A 21,285-nucleotide genomic window follows, 5' to 3' on the forward strand; every position below is an offset into this window, starting at 1 on the left:
AGGAAAAACACCACCAGAACTGTTTCTTGACTGAGAATCTCAAAGTGGGATAGGCACTTAGAGCATGGCGTCTGTAACTCAGACCATTGGCACTGCAAACCCATCCTCTCTATTGGTCGTCATGTAAGCAGCAAAACAACAGTTTTTCTCGCTGCAGATTTGCTGACCATCGTGTGTTCACTGAGCAACATATCAAACCTAACGTTGTTATCATCGTTGCTGTTGACCACCGTTGTCACACTGTCGTATCTCTGCTGCTGCACCATATCTGTCCACTCCAGTGCTGAGCTGTGAGATCAAGCTACTCACAGGCGAAGAACTATTGCATATTCTGTTAGCCGGCTACTAAATTGCATCCAAAAAGGACCATGGCAGGCGAAAATATCGAGTCATACCTTCAATCTCAAAGCAAAGAAACTGAGAATGATAGCCCATACTACATCCATCATTCGGACAACCCAGGTACCATGCTCGTTTCTCATTATTTAACGGAGGATAACTACCCTACATGGCGAATTGCCATGATCACGACATTAAACGCCAAAAACAAAATGGGATTTGTCGATGGATCAATCCCAAAACCAGATTCGCCAGCCCATTTAGTCGCAGCCTAGAATCGGTGCAACAACCTCGTTCAATCTTGGATTTTAAACGCCATACATAAAGATCTTGTTACAACTGTCATCTATGCTCAATTTGCGGCCAAAGTATGGGTCGAATTGAGTGAACGATTCACTCAAGCTGATGCACCACAAGTATACCAGATTCAACATCAAATTTTAAATTGTAGACAAGGGCAACAGTCGATTGCCGTATATTACAACAAGATCAAAGCATTATGGGACGAACTTGCTTCTTACACATCCTTGCTCGTATGTGTTTGCGGTGCTATGAAGAAAGTGTATGAATTGCAACAACGTGATCAACTAATCCAATTCCTAATGGGGTTGAGTGAAAGTTATAATCAAGTTCAAAGCCAAATTCTATTAATGGAGCCATTACCTACTACGGCCAAAGCCTATTCTCTCCTTATACAGGAAGAAAGACATAAAGAACTGAGCATGGTGACACCAGTAATGGAATCTATTGCTGCCAATATTTCTTTGCCAAACAGTTACAGAGAACATCAAGGACAAGGACAAGGACAAGGACGAGAGAAACCTCGAATGAAATGTGAACATTGTGGTAAATTGGGACACATAAAGGCAAAGTGTTATTTTTTGGTGGGGTTCCCAAGTAGGACGATTTTTTCTAATGCTCATTCAAGGCCTAAGGTGAATGCCACTACATCTGCAAACACAAACCAGACCATAAGTGAGCCTAACACAAATCAAGTGAGTCCCGAACTACTCAAGCAAATTGTTGAACTCATGTCCAAGGCCAACCAAGGTAAAATCGAACCACTTGCGAACATATCAGGTATGAACCTAAACTTGTCTTGTTGTCTTGTTTCTTTAAACAAACTTTGGATTTTGGACACCGAAGCCACCGATCACATATGCAATAACTTGACAATGATAGAGTCACCAAAAAAAATCCCTTCATCCATCTGTCGGTCTCCCTAATGGAACCCGTGCCAATGTCACCTACACAGGAACCGTAACTATCACTCCCACTCTCATCCTCAAAGATGTCCTATGTGTACCAGAATTCCAATTCAACCTTATTTCCATACCCAAGTTGTGTGATGACTCCAAATGTGAAGCAATATTTAATAATGTTTCTTGTACCTTGCAGGACCAACACTCGACGACTATGATTGGAACGGGTAAATTGCAAGGTGGCCTATATATCCTTGAGCAAGCCGATCAAATCATCAATTCTTCCATCATTGATAAGTCCAATTTATGGCATTGTCGTCTCGGACACCCATCAAATTCTAGAACCACTTCTCTACTTGGTACTAATTTCATTGAACATTTTAAGCACATAGACAATTGTCATGCTTGCCATCTAGCTAAAGATTCTAGACTTCCTTTTCCCAACAGTGGAGTTTCTACCTCTAAAGTGTTTGATTTAATTCATTGTGACGTATGGGGAGGATATAAGACCGCATCCCTTAATGGTGCCCATTATTTCCTAACAATCGTTGACAATTTTTCAAGAGCCGTTTGGGTTTATTTATTAAAGTACAAAAATGAAACATTTTCCATCATTAAAAATTTTGTGAACCTTATTGAAAATCAATTTGGAGTACAAATCAAGAAAATACGAAGTGACAATGGGACTAAGTTTTTTTCACAAGAAATGCAGTTGTTTTTAAATGAAATGGGGATAGAACGCCAATATAGTTGTGTTGCCACACCCCAACAAAATGGAGTAGTAGAACACATACATCGTGATCTTTTGAACACTACATGTGCTCTTCTTTTTCAAAGCGGCCTATAGACTAAGTTTTGGGGAGAAAGTATCATGACTGCAGCTTTTCTTCTCAACCGTTTACCAACTAACGTGATTTCAAACAAGGTTCCTTATGAAGTTTTATATAATCGTCCTCCAAAATATGAACATCTCCGTGTTTTTGGTTGTCTTTGCTATGCTCACAATATCCATAAAATCAATAAGTTTGATAAAAGAGCCCGAAAATGTATATTCATAGGTTATCCATTTGGCCAAAATGCATACAAATTATATGACTTAGAAAACCACATCGTTTTTACCAGCCGAGATGTTCGTTTTTATGAAAACAATTTTCCATACCAAGAAAATAATGGGTCCCAAATGGATGAATCTCATATTGTTCTCCCCTTAACCTTCGATGAACAAATTGCTTCCAATCCATATCCAAATACAGGCATCAATACCAACCAAAGCCATATATCCATCGAACCTCCAACCCAACTTACAAATTTTGAGCCTGCGACCGACCCTACCCATTCTCCAACCTCACTACAACCCGTTCGTCGATCTACACGACACCATTACCCACCTTCACATCTCAAGGATTATCGTTGCCTTGCTCTTTTACCCGAATCCAACAACAATCACAAGAGTGTTGTTCCCTACAAACAAAAAGGAACATGTTATCCAATTGTTTCACGTTTAGATGATCATAGGTACTCTTCAAAACACTGTTGTTTTCTCACTAACCTAATTAAGGATTTTGAGCCATCCACCTTCCACCAAGCCATGCAAGATGAGAAGTGGCAAAACGCCATGCAAGCTGAGATTCGAGCATTAGAATAAAGCAATACTTGAACCCTCATGAATTTACCTCCCGACAAACATCCCATTGGATGCAAATGGGTCTACAAGATCAAGTATCACTCTGATGGATCTATTGAACGCTATAAGGCACGCCTCGTTGCCAAGGGCTATACACAAACAAAAGGGATTGATTACAACGAAACATTTGCTCCTGTGGCTAAGGTCACCACCATTCGCTGTATTCTAGCACTTGCTTCTATCTTTAATTGGCATCTTTACCAAGTTGATGTCAACAATGCCTTCCTGCATGGAGACCTTCAAGAAGAAGTCGATATGACTCTTCCACCAGGCTATAGTCGACAGGGGGAGAATGTTGTATGTCGACTAAATAAATCCATATATGGGCTCAAGCAATCTTCACGAAACTGGTTTGCCAAGCTTTCAGATTTTCTCGTCAGTGTGGGATTCCTCCAATCCAAAGCCGATTATTCCCTATTCTAAAAAATCACGACCAGTGGAAGGATTTTCCTAGTTATCTACGTCGATGACATCATCATTGCAGGAGATGATTTGCAGGGAATATCACAGCTAAAAGAACTCATCAATGAGCATTTTCGATTAAAGGACCTGAGAAAGCTCAAATATTTTCTAGGAATTAAAGTTACCAAATCCAAGGATGGCATCTTTCTTTCCCAAAGAAAATATACACTCGGCATCTTAGAAAGTGTTGGATATACAGGAGTAAAACCATGTGAGTTTCCCATGGAGCAAAATTTGAAACTCGATAATGAAAGTGGAGAAATTCTCAAAGATCCTACGTCGTACAAAAGAATAGTAGGGAAACTCATTTATTTGACCATTACACGACCAGATATAGTTCACTTAGTCCATATTTTGAGCCAATTTATGAATGAGTCGAGGATTCCCCACCAAGATGCAATGTACAGATTCCTCAAATACTTAAAGGGAACCATATCACACGGAATCATGATGTCATCATAAAGCAAGGTCAATGTAACAGGTTTTTCTGACTCTGATTGGGCTTCTTGCCCAATGACCCGACGATCCACTACGGGTTACTGTGTTATGATTGATAAAAGCCCCATATCATGGAAGACTAAGAAGCAGACCACAATATCAAAATCATCAGCCGAAGCAGAGTATAGAGCAATGGCATCAGCATGTTGCGAATTAACATGGATCTGGTATTTGCTTAAAGACTTGGGCATTGGACATAAAGAACCAATAAATCTATGTTGCGACAATCAAACAGCAATGCACATAGCATCAAATCCAGTCTTTCATGAACGAACCAAATATATTGAGATAGATTGTCATCTCATTAGAGAAAAAATTCAAACAAGAGAGATTTGCACTACCTTCGTATGATCGAAGGATCAAATTGCCGATATTTTTACCAAGTCCCTTGGACGAGAGCAATTTGGTCATCTAACACGCAAGTTGGCCCTCATCGACATAGGAGCACCAACTTGAGGGGGAGTGTCAAAATGGTAACTCTCAAAATGCTATCCTGGACATGATTCTCGGATGGAGCGATTCTGGGAACTGATTTCTGTTACTCTTTTCCTTGATAATCCAAGGATATCGTAGGATTTAAATTAGCAGTTCAAAATTTATTTCATACTTATCTTTTGGTTGTTACCTTATTTGTGAATATATGTTGTACATAAATATACACACGCTGAATGAAAGTAGCATCGCATTATTTTTTCTGTTCCTTATCAAGTCTCTTAACAGGATTGGATCCTAATTAGGCTTCTCTTACATGGGTTTGGGTAACTTTAGGTATATGACTAAAAGTATGTATGATTTCTTGGATATACTGCTTTAAGGCTTTTGGAACATGATTTGAAAGAACGAATATGATGTGCATCAAACTTGCATCTCATTCTATGCTTGAATTTGTCTCAAACCTTAATTCTCTCGATATTTTTGCAACTCATCTCACCACACCTTTGTTGGTCCTCGAAGTCATGTCAATGCCAACAAGACCTTATGATGCTTCAAAACAAATTGACAATTGCGGTAGGACCATACCACATAAGACCAATCAAAGAATATATTTGCATCTAATAGGCCATGAAACTTTGAAAACTCCATTTTCAACTCGTAGGTGTTGGCACACTTGTGGGTATGCTCATCATCTTCAAAATCATGAAATGGACAGCCTCGTGTGAATATAGTTTTACTAGATCCACTCCTTACTTGTGTTGGACCTTGGTGGTATTGGATCTTGGGAACTGTGAGTCAGTTTTGATTCGAGACATGGTTGGACAAGTAGGAGAATGGGTTACAATAGGGTTTGGTTGGTTTGAGTAGAGATTTGGGTTATGTCATGTTTTTTGGGGTATATTGGATATGTGTAGGTGGGTGTTGGGTTGATTGAATCCAAAACAGGGTTTAGGGTAGAATCAAGTGAGTTTTGGTTCAAACCTAGATCTAAATCATAGACAACTTGGGCAAATGAGGCTTGGAACCAGTTTGACACTCATGAACCAGTTTTTAGGGGTTCTATATGAGAGTAATAAGGGTGTATGCGGGATGGGTAAGATGTCAGGAATCAATTCTCAAAAGAACTGGTTTGCTCATCCCTACCCTCATCCATGATGAGTTGTGAAAGAGGGCAGGTGGGGCTAGGGTTTCTACACCCACCCTCACTCATTGTACTTGGCATGCCTTCGATGGGATCATCAGCTCATGGCCATTAACCAGAGAACAGCTGAATATCGCTGATTGGAGAAAACCATCAGAGAACAACTCATGTTTCGATCAATGCAAGCTCCTCAAGTTGAAATCCTTTGTCGAATTTCGAATTTGATGAGTGTTTTCTCAAATCAATCGATTAAACAAATTGAGGAGAACCTTTCGGTTGCCTTGATAGCATCTTTCCAACTTCTGCAATTAGGCAATGATTGAGACAAACAACCAAAACTCTGATACCAATTGATGTAGTAATAATTATGAAACCCTCAAGAATCATTACCCTAATGCAACTATAAAATTAAGAAATTAAGAAAATATGAATAATAAGAAAAAATTATAAGAAAATAAACTAAAATCACTTACAAATATTTATTTAGCTCTCTTTCTCCTCTCTACAATTCTTGCAAGGTTTAGAAGTGATAATTCGAATCACTATATCAAATTGGTATGAGAGCTTTGGTTGTTTTTCTCGATCATCGCCTTATTATGTAAGTCAATAAAAGATTCATTCAATATATCATAGTTTTTTTCTAATTTGAGTATTGATGCGAGGTTTAGTAACGATCCTACTGATCACTGCATCACTCCCCACTCGAATTTGTGCCGCTTTCACTTCTTTCAATTCCACTCCACTTTTGAAAACCACACAAAATGTGCAGTTGATGTGAATTTAGTATACATTAGTTCATAAGAGATGATGAAGATATGACTCATTTTACAAGCCATCCAAGAAGAGAGAATATGAACCCAATTGCTCGTATAAAACAATTCTTAATGAATCCATTTATAATACATAAGCCAAGGTAGGATGTTCCAAATATAAGTGCCATCGGATTCGATTATAATTGATTAGATCTAAGTTTGATATGGGTACGTGACACCCATGTTAACTTGATATGAGTACGTGGAGTGGATACACATGTTCCTTTGAAAATTAGAACATGTCAATTTTTTATTTCTTAATTGATTAAAAATATATATTTAGCCATTTAATATAAAAAGTAGATTTATTGTTAAAGATATTATTAAAATATTAAAATAATATATTTTTTTCATAATGATGAGGAACCGAAGAAAACCCTGGGTGGGGTCCCACGACTACCCAGACTTACGTGGCCCACCTCTAAAAGCGTTAAAAATAATTTCAAAACTGCGTTCAGCGTGCCAAAGTGTGACACGGTGTGTCGGCGTATCTCGTGTCCCGTAGACACAGGACCCCATATAATGCACCTTTGCTCATAGGAGTTACATATTTAAGTTTTTTTACCAATATCAGAGGATTTTATTTGAATATTGACTCGGACTCAGAATCTATTGCATACTATGTCACATGGACACATCATTTTGGCTGCGTGTCCCTAGTGGCATGAGCAGGATACATGTATTCAGACTCTGGCATGTACGGTCTTTATTTTAATATTTTTAGTAATTTTCTTTCAATGAAAAAGTCATTTTAAATGTTAAACTATTAAAAAATAGTTTTTTATTGATTAAAAAGTTAAAAAATTGTGTCCTCGTGGCCCATACTTGAAAAAAAGTTCGAATTATCGAGTCGATCCCGAGTCCCGTGTCCTCAAGTCCATGAATCATTGTGACATTGATTGCATAAAACTTAGATCGTTGGCTATCGGGCGGGGCTGCCCGTAGGGATTCGAGTATCCGGCTTGAATTGGGTCCAGGCCCGAATAAAGTTGGGCCGGGCCCATGTGCAAAATGCATAGGGTCCGACAAGCCCGATCCATTAACTGGGTCGGGCTTAAAGGGCCCAGCCCGATTACAACTGGGTCGGGCCTCAATACGGCCGGCCGGCCCGATGTCCACCCCTAGGCATACTTTGTCCGCTATAAATGGGAGTGGGGAGGCTACAGAGAGAGAGAGAGAGAGAGAGAGAGAGAGGGAGGCGGGAAAACGATGGCGGGAGCCGGTATGCATCTGAAGGATCTCCCCTCTCGAGGCCTCTTCTCTTCGCCCGCTCTCTGTTCTAGCATGGTTCTCTCTCTCTCTCTCTCTCTCTCGATCGTCTTTCTTTCGCGATCTATGACCCTAAAGTTTTCCCGTAGTTTTCTCCCTTCTTATGTCTGAATCCATTACCGATATTCTTTTTCCTTTTTTTGGGCTGGAATTTCTCTGATTGCATGTTACAATTATGATGACATTCTCGTCTGAATTCGATCTAATTTCGGTTGCCCTAATAACACGCGATCGTGTGAAAATTTGCAAGAACTTAGGGTTTCTCTCCGCATGTTTCTGATATTGCTTGCATTCTCATCCTTTTTCCATAGAAAATGGCTGTGGGTGTTTCCATGCAATGTTTACGTCACTGTTAGTAAAACACTTGGTTGGTTTGTGCGTGAGTAATGATTTCTGAAATGGTTTATAGAGAGGATTGTTGCCTTTCCCATGCGAAGATTTTCCTTTTCCCAGTTTATTGTTGTAGTTGTGTGAAGCGGATTGAACATGTGATTGGGTTGTTACATTTTGAAAAGTTAGTTGTGAGTGGTGGGGGAAAGGTGATTGTTTCTATAACGAGCAGCAATGGGACCATGTATGCTCATAAACTCCTATCTGCGATGGACTTATCGAACTAGCATTGAATGAGATATTAGCATTTACGTTTTTTCCTTCCCTCAGTTGTGCTGCATATTGTGGAGTGTTATCTTTTTTTCTTCCAGTTTAATATGACATGCTTTTTTGTTGCATCGAAGAGTTAGTGTTGTAATTGCTATAATTGCGATAGTAAACACTAGTCTTTGGCTAGTGTAATGTGCCTTAGACTTGCTGTGCATATTTAAAGTGTAATATGGCTACAACTAGGAACACTTACAAACCATCTATCACGGATGTAGAAGTTAAATCTCTATGTTTAAGTTTATCAAGTTAAACCTCTATCTTTAAGTCTACCTCACCATCCATGATAAAGATCAAAGTAGCCAAGTGGCAAAGTTGAGATTGAAACTCTTTTATTTTAAGTTTGTCTTTAATTGTTGTGATCCTATTTTGGTAAGGTAGGATTCATTTTGCATAGATAAGTTCACGCTAGAATTGCTTTATTTGTGAATCGTGATAGTACTTTCAAGCTTTTCCCTTAGGATTGGAGGAAAATCTTTAGAAGCAGCCTGCATGACTGGTTGTTGCTTTCCTTTTTTTTGTTTTTCTCCAACTTCTTCACATGCCAAGGTTTGCACCTTACTGTCAATGATTATGCCTTGTCTAAGAAAGACATGTTTTTGGAGATTAGGTGGCTGGGTCTGGAAAGCATAAAGAGTGAAAGAGCTATATAAACAATCATAACTCTTTACCATCCAATTACCATATACTTTTGCATTTCATGCCTTTGTCTTTATGAGTTCTTGATCATAACAATAATAATGTATTGAAGTTGGGTGCTGGTAAAAACCTATAATATGCTACATCTATTACGCTACAGATAGTCCAAAAGATAGATCAGGGCATGCTTTAACTGATAATAAGAAGAAATATGCATCTAATAGCAAAAACCATTTGGTGAATTGTGTTTGCACCAAAATTAGATTATGATTAGAGAGGCATAGAGGGCAGTCCATTGATGAAGAAAGTCTCCTCTTTGGACGTATAACACAAGATTGTAGGTTTATCACCAACAATTTTCCATGGACATGCCTTGTATGAAGGGACATATGAAGCCTCTTAGGTTGATGTTTATCTATTTATATTCTTTAGATCCCTTTGACAATTTCTTGCCATGTGTCAAAGCTGCTACATCAAATTTATCAATGTTTTACTTTAAAACATGAGCTTATAAATGTAATGGTCATTCATTTTGTTTTCTAGCTAGATATAGGATATTGTTTGCAATTGGCACTTGAAATCTTAAACTAGTTGTTGGGTTTTCAATCATGTCGCGATATATCTAGTTGTAGATGCAATTGGAATGAATTTTAGATGGCAACTTAAAATTCCCTTGCTTATCCTTACTAGTTAGGGGTGGAGATCGGGTCGGCCCGATCCCGATCCTACCGGACTGATCTGTACTTATGCTCGAACCCGACCAAACCCAGTTATAATCAGGGTTGGGATGGACTCTGGCCGAGCCCTTTAGGCCGGCCCAATTAAATGGGCCGAGCTTGTTAGACCCTACAGTTTTTGCAAATGGTCCAGGTTTGTTTATCTTATCGGGCTAGGTTGGGACCGACTTTTGTCGGCCTAGGCTGAGAAATGCAGCCCAAGCCCGGCTCATCATGCGTCGGGTATCCAACAACCCATTGGTTAGCTGGCTTGATGTTCATCTCTATTACTAGTTTTCACATATGGCATATTTATTTAAAAATAATACCATGTTTAGCTTTAAAAGGTATAAGTGGGGGAAGAATAAGTGTGAAGCAAATGTGTGAGTTCTAGTAATGCTCCTTTCCTTTCTAAGAAACAAGGAAAATGTTATGCAAACAACAAACAAATACGAAGCAAACCACAAGATAAACATAAGAAGAAAACAAGAGAAGACATGAGATTTACGTCGTTCGACACTCAAACCTATATCCACGGGCAAAGGTGGAACAAAAATCCACTAGCATGATGTGAGGAAATACAATGGCGAGATATAGACAAGGGTGGCCATCGGGCCAGACTGCTCGTCGGGCTTCGTGTACACCGACCAAATCGGATCAGGCTGCACTTTGCATCCCAAGCTCGAATAAAGTTGGGTTCAGCCCGAACCGATTAGATAATCAGGCCCCAATAAAGCTGGGCCCATATGCAAAATTCATAGGGCTCGACAAGCCTGAATCCCTGATCCAATAACTGGGTCGGTCTTAAAGAGCCCGAGCCTGATTGTAACTGGGTTGGGCCGAGCTCGGGCCTCAATATGGGTTGGGTCCTTATCGGGCAGGCCCGGCCTGATGTTCGCCCCCTAGATATAGAGTTCTCAAAACCTTAATCCCTAATACATCTGAAAATTCTCATATTCGACTCCAAAAGGAGGTGGCTATTTATATGAAAAGGGAACAAAACCTGAGTCAATACATAAGGGGAAATTATTAAATAGGATGGCCCATACCGCCACACCTTCGAGGGAGGTTTGTGGTGGGCTCTGGGCTTGAGCCTATTGGCCCAAGCCCTTCGTGACCACTATAAACCTCATTGAAAATCCTCATGTATGATCACCAAAATATTTTTGAATCAGGTCATGGATTCCAGAATTCAAGATACCCACAACAAAACAAAGGGCAATGATCTTGTAGGGAAGAAGGAAAGGTGGTCCCTTCTGCACTAGAAGTCACATAGTGAAGGCGAGGATATTGGAAAGAGTGGACACAGATCCATAATGGATTTATCCTGCTAGCCTTCATTAATGTTGTTCTAATTGTTGAAATCATCTTATCAATTTATCATCATCACTCTCATCCAAACTATTGTTATTGTTGTTGTTACATTTGTATTATGGATCTGTGGATGTATGTGTACTGGTGGACCTTTGAATTACCACTATGATCTATAATTGAAAAGGGGTGGTGCCTTCAATCATGCACCTTTACCAAAAAAAGATCATCTGTGGGTCGATGTAACTGAGCTGAATTATAAATGTGAAACTCTTGTTGGAATGGTGTATCCAGAATTCTGAAATGTTGTACAGTAGCCGTTAGTGCTTGAGAAAACATGATGTTTCATATGTTACAATTTTTGTTCACATTCCTTAGAGTTTGGCAATTTCATTGTATTGTTTTTCCTTGGAGATGTATTATTGGTTTTGATTGTATCTTCCAATTAGTGCATCAGGTCAGGTACCCTATGGGTAGCTCGGCACTGAAGCTGAGATGGGCCAGATTTGGGCTGACATCTGCAGCTCGGAGCCCAATAAGTGTGAGGCGCCACCCAGCCTGTCTAGTAAATGAGCCAGTCCTGGGCAGGGCCAAATGATATCCCAATGGAGCATATCCTGGTCTGGACCATTTATTGGTCCGGCTTAATGGGCCCAAGGGACCCACCTGGGACTCAGCCCGGTAAGGCCCAGGTGCGGCCTTGGGCAGAACACAGGTCGGGCTGCACTGGCCTGATGTCCACCTCTACATCCAATATAGAGCTTGTGATTGGTGATTTTTTTAGTTAATCTTGACTATTTGAAGGAGACAGCAACAAATTTGGTTGGTTTCTCAAATTAGAATTTACAGCCTCATATCCTGGTTTATTTCAAGATATGAATAATGCATGCTTATTGAAACATCGCTTTCTGCTTTATCTGGCACGTTTGAGTTTCATATATAGGTGTGAACTGTGAAGTGCTTGAATGCATGAGTGTTGTGCATGTGAGCCCTAACATTTTGTGGTTATCATCATTAGTATTTTCTTAAGATGTTTGATGTAGCCAAATTATTTTCTCTAACATCCTGGAACTTTGATGTAGGGTGGTTTACGTGCATATGTATGTGACAAGGACACGGCTCCCCCTGGTACACTACATTATATGTTGCATAATTTTGTAATCCTTTTTTTATGTGGACACAGAAATATTTTGTTTATTATGAATTTTATCTTCATTATAATACAACAACATCTACGTGGTAAAAAATATTCAACTATTGTTCCCCCTGATTCCTCCACAGTTTGAGAGTAGATTCAGCAGCCTTTTGCAAACTAGTGGTGAAAGTCCCGGAACACATTATTATTATGTTGAAATTAGACAAATAAATCATGTGGTTGTCAAGTAAATATTACCCTACAAAACCTCTGGCTGAATTTGAGTCCTTAATGAAATTGTAAATCACTAAAAGTTGTTGACCAAAGAAACTGGAAAACAGAACAAGATACATTGATCACAACTCAATGTTGTGATAATTCAGGGCGTACTCTCAAGATGGTGAATGAGCAAGTATGCTTTTGGTTGAAATTTTTGAAAGTTCAAACATGCAACTCGGTAGTTGTGAAAAGCAAAAAAAATTAATTGCTTTCCGAACTTGTACATCCTAACGAAAATTTCCAACTCTATATCTCCTGTTCTGTTATATGGAGTTTGAAAGGTTTGCATGTCATCATGTACTTTAAAAAGTTTCCTTCTTAGCTTCTTGAAGTTCATATGGAAGCTGTATAACCATCATGATAGGCCATGAACTGTTCATGACATCCTTGTTGGGATTTGCCTTGTGATGTGATTTCTTGTGAAATTTTTCAGGTTTAAATCTCAATAGTGTGCACTTGAAAAATGTCATGTTAAAAAGTTTATGTTGGTTTTACCTTTGTTTCCTGCAAACCTTGTATTTTTTTATGTTAGGAAAAAATGTTTGAAAAAAAATTTCGGGATATGCATAAAAAGTTATTTGCCTTAGAAAGCATACTGGTTATTACTCTTGCCCATTGTTATCATTGTCAAAATGAAATAGTCAGGTTGACAGGCCTCCCTGTTTAGGGATAGATTTCTTGTAAACAACAATCTGCAAAAGACATTTTCTTTATGGTAAGCAAAAGAGAAGGTTCAAAATAGTAAAAAATTCTTTGGGTAACTTTCGGTCTGGAACCTTTGGGTCTTTAATTTGGTTTTACATTGACAGGTTGTTTTGATTTGCTGTGCCTAAACCAAGGGTTCTGATATTCTAACATAAGCATCTTGGGTTAAAACCTCTTTATATGTGATCCAGTTGTGCATCTTTTCTTGCAACGACTGTCTGCTTCAAATCTTCTTTACATGGTTCCTTCCACAAATTTCTTGTTCATTGCCTTTCACAAAGATATGGACATGAACTGTGACTCAATACAAGCTTGAGATGTTTGGATTTGCAAAATTTTCAAATATAGGACATGAGGACTGTGTTTTTTTATTGCTTAATTTATTTTTTGATATTTTAATATATCAAAATATATTTATGATTCAGAATATTACAAAAGCCTATTTAAAGTAATAAAATAATCTCTGTACTTGTCATGGGTGTGTCACACATCGTGTCCCTCTACTATTAATATTGTTATTGTTGTTTAGAGACCTGAGGGGATGGGGTCTTTGAGTGAACTATTCATTTGCTGTGCTGGTCCAACCCATGGGCGTCTGGTGGTATGAGCCTAAACCGAGTAGAGAAGTTCAAATGGTTTTCTTTATTTCAGTCCAAAACAGGCATGGGTGGTTGGGAATCAAGCTTTCTTTCAATAGACTCCGGAGTGGTCCTTGAGTTGGAATATTCAAAATGAGCTTTGTGGTTGCAAAATTTGCAGGAGCCATGGAGGAATTATAAATATTGAAGATACATACTGGTTCCCATAGCAGTGCATGATACTTCCACAAAAGGTGCCTTTCATATTAAAGGCATTTCTTATTCTGTCTGGTCTAATAAATGGGCCCTAAGATAGTAGTTGGAATAGTCTGAATCATGGGCTACTTCCTTGGGACTGAATATCGGCAATTACTGTTGGATTCGGTATAAACAGTTCATGCCTCATTGTCTATGCTTTGTAGGTGTCATGCACTTAATTGTAGAAGTTTGAGAATTGAGAAATTCCTTTTTTCTTTTGAAAAATTGATAGGATCTTACAGTTGAATCACTCATGCTTTCCATGGGCTATGTTGTTCGTGTCTCAGAGAACAGTGAGAGGAAGGGGGAGAGGGAGGTCGAAAACATAAAAAAGCAAGGGTCAAGGGTTGATGGATTTTTCTGCGAAATCTTCTCAAATGATTAGTAAAGGAAAGCTACAAATAGTTGGGATATTTTTGGCACAAAAAGATTTTTCCTTTATATATGCATGCAGAATGCTTGAAGGTTAGAGTTGTGGGATAGTCAAGAAAAATACCATTTTACTTTTTATTTTTTCTTTCCTATGGATATGATGTTTGGGAAACTTGATAAACAAAGACACTTTGTGTGCTTGGGATTTATGGATAAATTTTTACCTGGAAAAGGAAGGTCGCATAAACATAAACATGGAGAATGTACTCTTTTTTTTGTTACATTTAAGTTTTCATACTCGTTAATGTGCACATCTGTTTTCACTCTGCAATTTCAGCTACAAAGCATTCTTACCATTTCTGTACCAGAAACCCTGGTTTGAGCTGAAAAAGCATGATTGTTGGTTTGTATGTGTGTGCACAAGCGTGTTCCATGTGTGCACATGTTTGTGATTCCAATTCAATGCTTTAGTGGTAAAATTATTCTGAGGATTATATTTGATAATATAGTATAATTAATTATTTACTTTTTGTTCAGTGGATCAAGTGATAAGGACAGACCAGACAAATATATTGATCAGATCTCTTACACTGAAGAAACAGAAGGGTGATTTAAAGGAAATAAAGACGAGAACTGTAACTGAAGGTACAAAGGGCAAAAGGTACTGACCAGCATCTGTGTGTGCCACCAACAACCCACTCAATATATTGTCTTATTCTAAATGGAGTACAAGTGTTTCATGGGCTTGACTCCACATATTCAAGAATAGGTGACAAAATATAAGATTGAACACGTAAGATGACAATTTCATATAATTGGAACCCTCCCTCTAATTAGCAAACCAACACTCTGCTGTATATCTGCTTCAGTATTTCTCCGGATCAAGCTCAGCCAACTATAGTTGTGAGAATGCTCTGCCTATCAACTGATTGATCCTTTGACTTATGAAGTGTCATCTGATAGAAGGCTCAGATGGTTTAGCAATAAAATACGATAGAAGAAAATGATGGAACTCCACCCACAGGCCTGCAGATGTTAGGAACATTCTCATGCATGTTCTCATATGAATTATTTTCTTTTTCTGTTTTTGATTTGATGAAGAATGATTTTTTTTGTTTGTTTTTGGATGATTTTCAAATCATTCTATATCTGGGTTTTGTCTCCAGATCGGCTGAACGAGGGGCTGATAAGCCATCAGCAAAGAGAGCGAACAAGGCCAATGTTTCAAGCAGTCAATGGAGAGGTAAAATTATGTTTTCTTTGATCAGTTTAAGATTCCTCATGCTGCAAATATATTTACTCATCTTTGTCCTTTTTTGGAGTCAGAGTAAGAGCATTAAATGAATCCATCATTCTGCAATTTGCGATATGCATCTTGCTATCTTGTTAGGTTACGAGTTTTGGGCTAATGCGTTTGTGTTGTTATTTGTTTCTGTTTTTACGGATGCATGTCCTTGTTATTGTGTGTGCTTTTTAACCCCATCATTGACAAGTTACTAGGTGATTGCTTATGATTCACTGAAAATGAGAAAATGGCATTTAGGAAAGGCAAATCTTAAAAGCAAGAAGCTGTAGTGACTCAGTACCAGGAATATGCAATGCACACTAAAAGAAAAAAAGATGGGGCTGGTTGTGGGGCATGGGTCCTCCAACTAATCCACCGTTTAGTGAACTTAATCACTTGTCCATTACACTAATTATGTGTTAGGAGTTGTATACCAAATAGATTAGATACCTGTTGGATACATGGGCATTACAAAATGTACATGGGGAACACTGAGCAGTTAATTCTTGATACCACATATGCTGCAAGTGGTAGTTATTTCCCTCTCAAATGTAAAGATGGAAGCTTGGCCTTGATAAAATGAATAGTGAGATTGAGTGAGATGTTTGATGGATAACTCTGCTACCTGATCCTTGGCTTCATTAAATTTTGCCTGTTAGAAGCAGGAAGCTAGCCACTCTGTGAATCTTTTGTAGAAAGTGAAGACAAACCCAGGAAGCACGATGCTTGGTCATGGGTGATGTGCTCCCTAGGATCAAGTGCCCATTATAAGGAGAGTTCCCTTCAACTATTTAGGATGTTTGAGTCCCTGTTTCAAGTTTTAGTGTTTCTCTTCAAAGGTTAAGGTGGTTCCTCTGTTTAGTTGGGTTTTTAGCATCTGTAAATTTCTTTGCGAAATTTTAGTGTGCAATTTATGAAGGTTAAAATATCTTGCATATAATTCATTGGAAATGTATTTAATACATAGTCACCTGTATCGTTAAAGGTAATTTCTCGGCGATGGTATTTCTCAGATAGATTTTCAAAAGTTGATAAATCTCGGGAATATCTTGGGAGTTTAAAAAATTAAAAAATATAAATAACAACAAAAAGCTAAGAAAATCATAAGTTTTGCATTATTTTTCTTCCAAAAATATAAAGAAACATGTTTTAAATGTTTTAAAATATAGAAGAATAAAAAAAAAGGAAATGCAAACTTAAAATAAAAAGAGTTTTTCCCAAAAATATTGTGATATTATCATGATAATATTGCGATAAAATCATGATATTTTGTCTTTTGGTGATATTTTGAAAATATTGTGAGATATTACCTTTAATATCGGCTAACTTAAAATATTGGTATTTAATATCACCGATATCAGTGACAATGATTTAATATTTTGCTTTACGTGCATGCAGTCTGTTGTTTTTAAATTAAGGAGAAAAATTCATTTAGGGGCCAACCTTTTGTCCCTAATTCCAACTATAGGCCTCATGTTTTTGCAATTCCAACTATGGGCCAAACTTTTCCTGAAAACAGTCAAATAGGGACTTCAGTTCAGCATCCATGATAAGTACTCATTCATCCTAGTAACAAAAAAATTTAACAGTTTGAGCTCTTAAGGTCACTGTTGTAATTTGACTTATGATTTAACCTGAGTTAAAGGACAACAATAAATTCCGGCCCTTGTTTGACAGTTTCCAGGAAAAGTTGGCCCATATTTGGAATTTCAGAAGTGTGACCCATATTTGGAATTAGGGGCAAAAGTTGGCCCCTAAATGGAATTTTTTTCTGGCATTTACTGCTAGTTATTTTCATTCTAGTGAATGATCGTTTTTTATCTAAGGTATGCTTATTGCTTTGTATACTTGTATTCTTGCAATATCATAGTCTATCTGGATAGTTGCTAGTAGGGAATTAAGAAAATCTTTTATAGGTTTTCAGGGCAAGAAGATATAGCTTTTTATATTTGTCTAGATATTATGTTTAAAAAGGATCAATGACTCAGCTTACTTGATCTTGTATATTAGCTATTATCATATACTATGATAATCTTAGGTCTTCTTACGTAAGCATTTGAAACATCTTAAACGCTTGCTACATCACTTCTAGATTCTGCTTTCCTCAATGAACTTGGTCTAAACATGTAATATAAAAACTACAAATATGGACACTTTTAGATATGAATTTTTCAACAAGGTATTGTGATAGAATTGCGATGTGATCACCATATTTTCATTTTGAATTCCTTTTAAATATATTCTGATTTTTAATGCCATGTGTAAACAAGTTATCTAAATCTTTCTTCCTATCAAATTTCAATGGAACATGCCATAATAGTAAGACATTGTTTGTTTTGTTGTGTTTCATAAAGAAAATATTCCTCTCCCTTCTGCTCTAAGCTAGACCTTTATTATCCCTGTTTCTGTGAAACAATTGGTAGACACCCTATTACAATGTGAGGGTTACCACAACATTTTTTCTACTTTCCAGTCAATCATTCTCTATTGAATGATTGGCTGAGCACCGAAATCCTGCTGTGAGTATGGTTTGTGTACAAAGTATCTTCAGCCCCCTCTACAACCTCTAATTGGATTCCTCTGTGGCCAATGTAAAATCTTTGATTACACACACACATCCCACCACCACCATACTATCTAGTAGAAAATCATGAGTGCAATCTGATCCTTTAGGTATGGTTATCATGGTTTATTTATTAGGAAAGACACTTTCCATGTAAGAGCTCAACTTTTGGTGCATTGTTGGTGATTGATTTTGAAGTTCTCACATGATCTAAAACACATATCTGTAGGGTTTGATCTGCAAAATATTCAGGAAAATGTAAAATGGACTGATGGATCTACTAAACAGTATGATACTATTGATGGTAGCAAATGTTTATGCACAGATGCCTGCACACGTGCACACACACACACACACACACACAACGTGTATATCTGTGATGCTGTTCATGTCCATGGCTTTTAGTACACATGGAGTTCGACAAACTATTATTGTGGCCCATGTATTGTAGTGCTTGCTTGTTACTTGCCTGGTAGGAATATGATACCATTATATTGGAATATCTGTTTGAATAGGCTTATGTTTGTATCTTATTCGGTATTCTGATGAGCGGGTTTGGTTTTCATGAAGGGAACGAGTTGGAGGATTTGCAGAGTATGACTGTGGAAAGACTCCGTTCTCTTTTGAAAAATAAGGGTTTGTCAACTAAAGGCAAAAAGGCAAGCGCATATTGACACTATAGTTTTCCATGTTTCTCAATTTGGTGGAGAGAGAGAGAGAGAGAGATGTTGTTTGGGGGTAACAACCTTGGATCTTCATGTACAGGATGAACTTGTTGAACGCCTGATGGACTTTGAAAGGAGAAAATCTTCAGCTTCCAGGAATAAGTCGGGAGAAGAAGCATCAAAAGGCAAACCTTCTGAGTAGCGAGCTTTCTGCTAATTCAAATTTTGAATTCCTCTGATGGTCGAGGGATAGTTCTGTCAGAAGCATTTTGTAGCATTGGTTGCTTATTGCATTCTGTTGTAATTATTTGTTTCTCTTTATCTATAAATCCTGAAGTGCTAATTTTACCGCTGAAAATAGTTTGTGTAGCCCTAGTACCTGCTATCCTGATTTTGTGTCCGGCATTTATTCATAGAACAGTTGGTCGCCGGATGAGTTTCCGGTGTTCCGTGCTCGTATTTTTTTTACTATGATTCTGGCTTTGATTTGATGTTATGATAAAGGGAATCATGATCTCGCTGTGTAAGTTATTTATGACGGGGCTCCACTTGTCTGGCAGGAGCAGTTAGTGCACGTCACCTTGTGTTGGGACATTGCAAGTTCGAACCCCAAATGTTATTGTTGTAAGACTGGTAGGGGTCTGCCTAACCCCATCTTTCTCTGTCGAAAAAAAAAAAAAGTTATTTATGATGGAGTTGTAGAGTAATATTAACATTTCTAGCCCCGAGTGGGGTTTCGTGCAGTGGGGTTAGGCATAGGCCGTCAGACAAATGGATGAAGTTTGATTCCTTGAGGCATCCCTTGTTTGCACAAACCATGTCCAGCGTAGGCCCTTAAGGTGAGGGTCCTAGTCTCAAAAGTTTTATGCTTTCAGATGATGGTTATGGCCATAGGTATGGCAGGCTGAGCCAGCACAACCGGGTCTTCAATCTAGGATGTGGTTTTTTTGAGCAATAAAACAGAAAAAAAACATTTTAATTATTTGGTTGGTGTCTTTTTTTATTTTTTATAGAAAAGATTGGGTTATGCAGGCCCCTACCTGTTCATTGATCAAAAGATTAAAACATCAAAGACTTGAAGAGGGAGACCAATTGGAAGGTATGTTTTTTCATATCGATCATTTGCAACAGCCATCTTATATTCTTTGGGCACAAAATTTTGAAATACTTAAACTGATACAAAGAGTCCTCGTCCAGATCATTTACAACCTCAGCACCTGAATAAATCTGCAAATCGTGATTATTCGGTAAAATAAAAAATCATGATTAATCACATCTTGACAATCATAAATCTAGAATTGAATTTATGATGGTACAGTACCACCGTAGAATCACCCATATTTAATTGTTTGTTAGACGGTAAGGCATGATGAATCAGTCATCATTATCGGCGAGGAGACGTTCACGCAGCGACTTTTACGAAAATCATGAACATCTCTTCGTCTTAATGGGCACTCACGATTCATCGGCAATTTAAACAATGATTCGCCAAGTCCGGCTGCTATGGTTGGTGTATGATTATTCAAACTTACAAGATTTGGAGCTTTTGTCTTCTTTGTGGAAAAGGTTGCAAGTTGTCTTCAGCTTTTCATTTTTTATTCCCTTCTTAGTCTTTTTTTAGTACCCAAAATGATGGCTTCATTATGACAACACAAAGGGCTTACCCTCTTTACAACTTACAAGGGATCTTGGGCACATCTTCGAGGCTCGCCCACCAAAAATAAACAAATGAAAGACAAGATGGCATTCAATGCCCTGTTGCAAAAAAGTGGTGAGAAAGCAACTTGAAGCTTATCTTTAAATAGGATGCTCATTACAACCTTGTCCTGTTGGTAGGTTTAAAATATGAGTGGGGGGCAGAACTTTGCAAAAATTCTGAGATCTGGGTCTAGTTGGATCAGGAGTCATGCCATCTTAACTTCGGATCTGGTTCAAACCCACGAGGGGCTAACCTGAAGCTTGCTTGTAAACTCCTTAGGGGCAAGGGGTAAGCCCACAGAGTTTTTCACTGCCAAGACAGTGATCGCAAGAACAACAGGCAGAGCCAGTGCGTCTAGGTCTCTGATCCTGGGTGCAGTTTCTCCGTGTGAATATAAAAAAAAATCCCGGATCTGGAGTTCAATTAGATAGCGCTATCAGTTGAATCGCACTATCCAAACCACTGGTCTCCAACCAATTCCTAGCAAGAGCAGTTCAAGGTCTGGCTAAATTTATTCCTAGTTAACTGGATTTAGATCTAGAATGGACGTACCTATTCGATTCCAGTTATGAGTCTGGACC

The 21,285-nt window shown here is 38.2% G+C and overlaps 1 protein-coding gene across 1 annotated transcript; it reads left to right on the forward strand.

Annotated features, from left to right (window-relative positions):
- Positions 1 to 7,727: 7,727 nt before the first annotated feature.
- LOC149833400 (protein LOWER TEMPERATURE 1-like) lies at positions 7,728 to 19,390 on the forward strand. The gene is made up of 6 exons (XM_090015096.1): positions 7,728 to 7,860; positions 12,248 to 12,293; positions 15,030 to 15,153; positions 15,659 to 15,735; positions 18,911 to 18,999; positions 19,106 to 19,390. The coding sequence occupies exons 1-6, from the start codon at positions 7,783 to 7,785 to the stop codon at positions 19,205 to 19,207; spliced, it is 516 nt and encodes a 171-aa protein (XP_089871222.1). The 5' UTR covers positions 7,728 to 7,782; the 3' UTR covers positions 19,208 to 19,390.
- Positions 19,391 to 21,285: the final 1,895 nt, after the last annotated feature.

Source organism: Nuphar pumila, chromosome 7 (genome assembly GCF_984573655.1).
Source record: "Nuphar pumila chromosome 7, dmNupPumi1.hap1.1, whole genome shotgun sequence".
Taxonomy (NCBI): domain Eukaryota; kingdom Viridiplantae; phylum Streptophyta; class Magnoliopsida; order Nymphaeales; family Nymphaeaceae; genus Nuphar; species Nuphar pumila.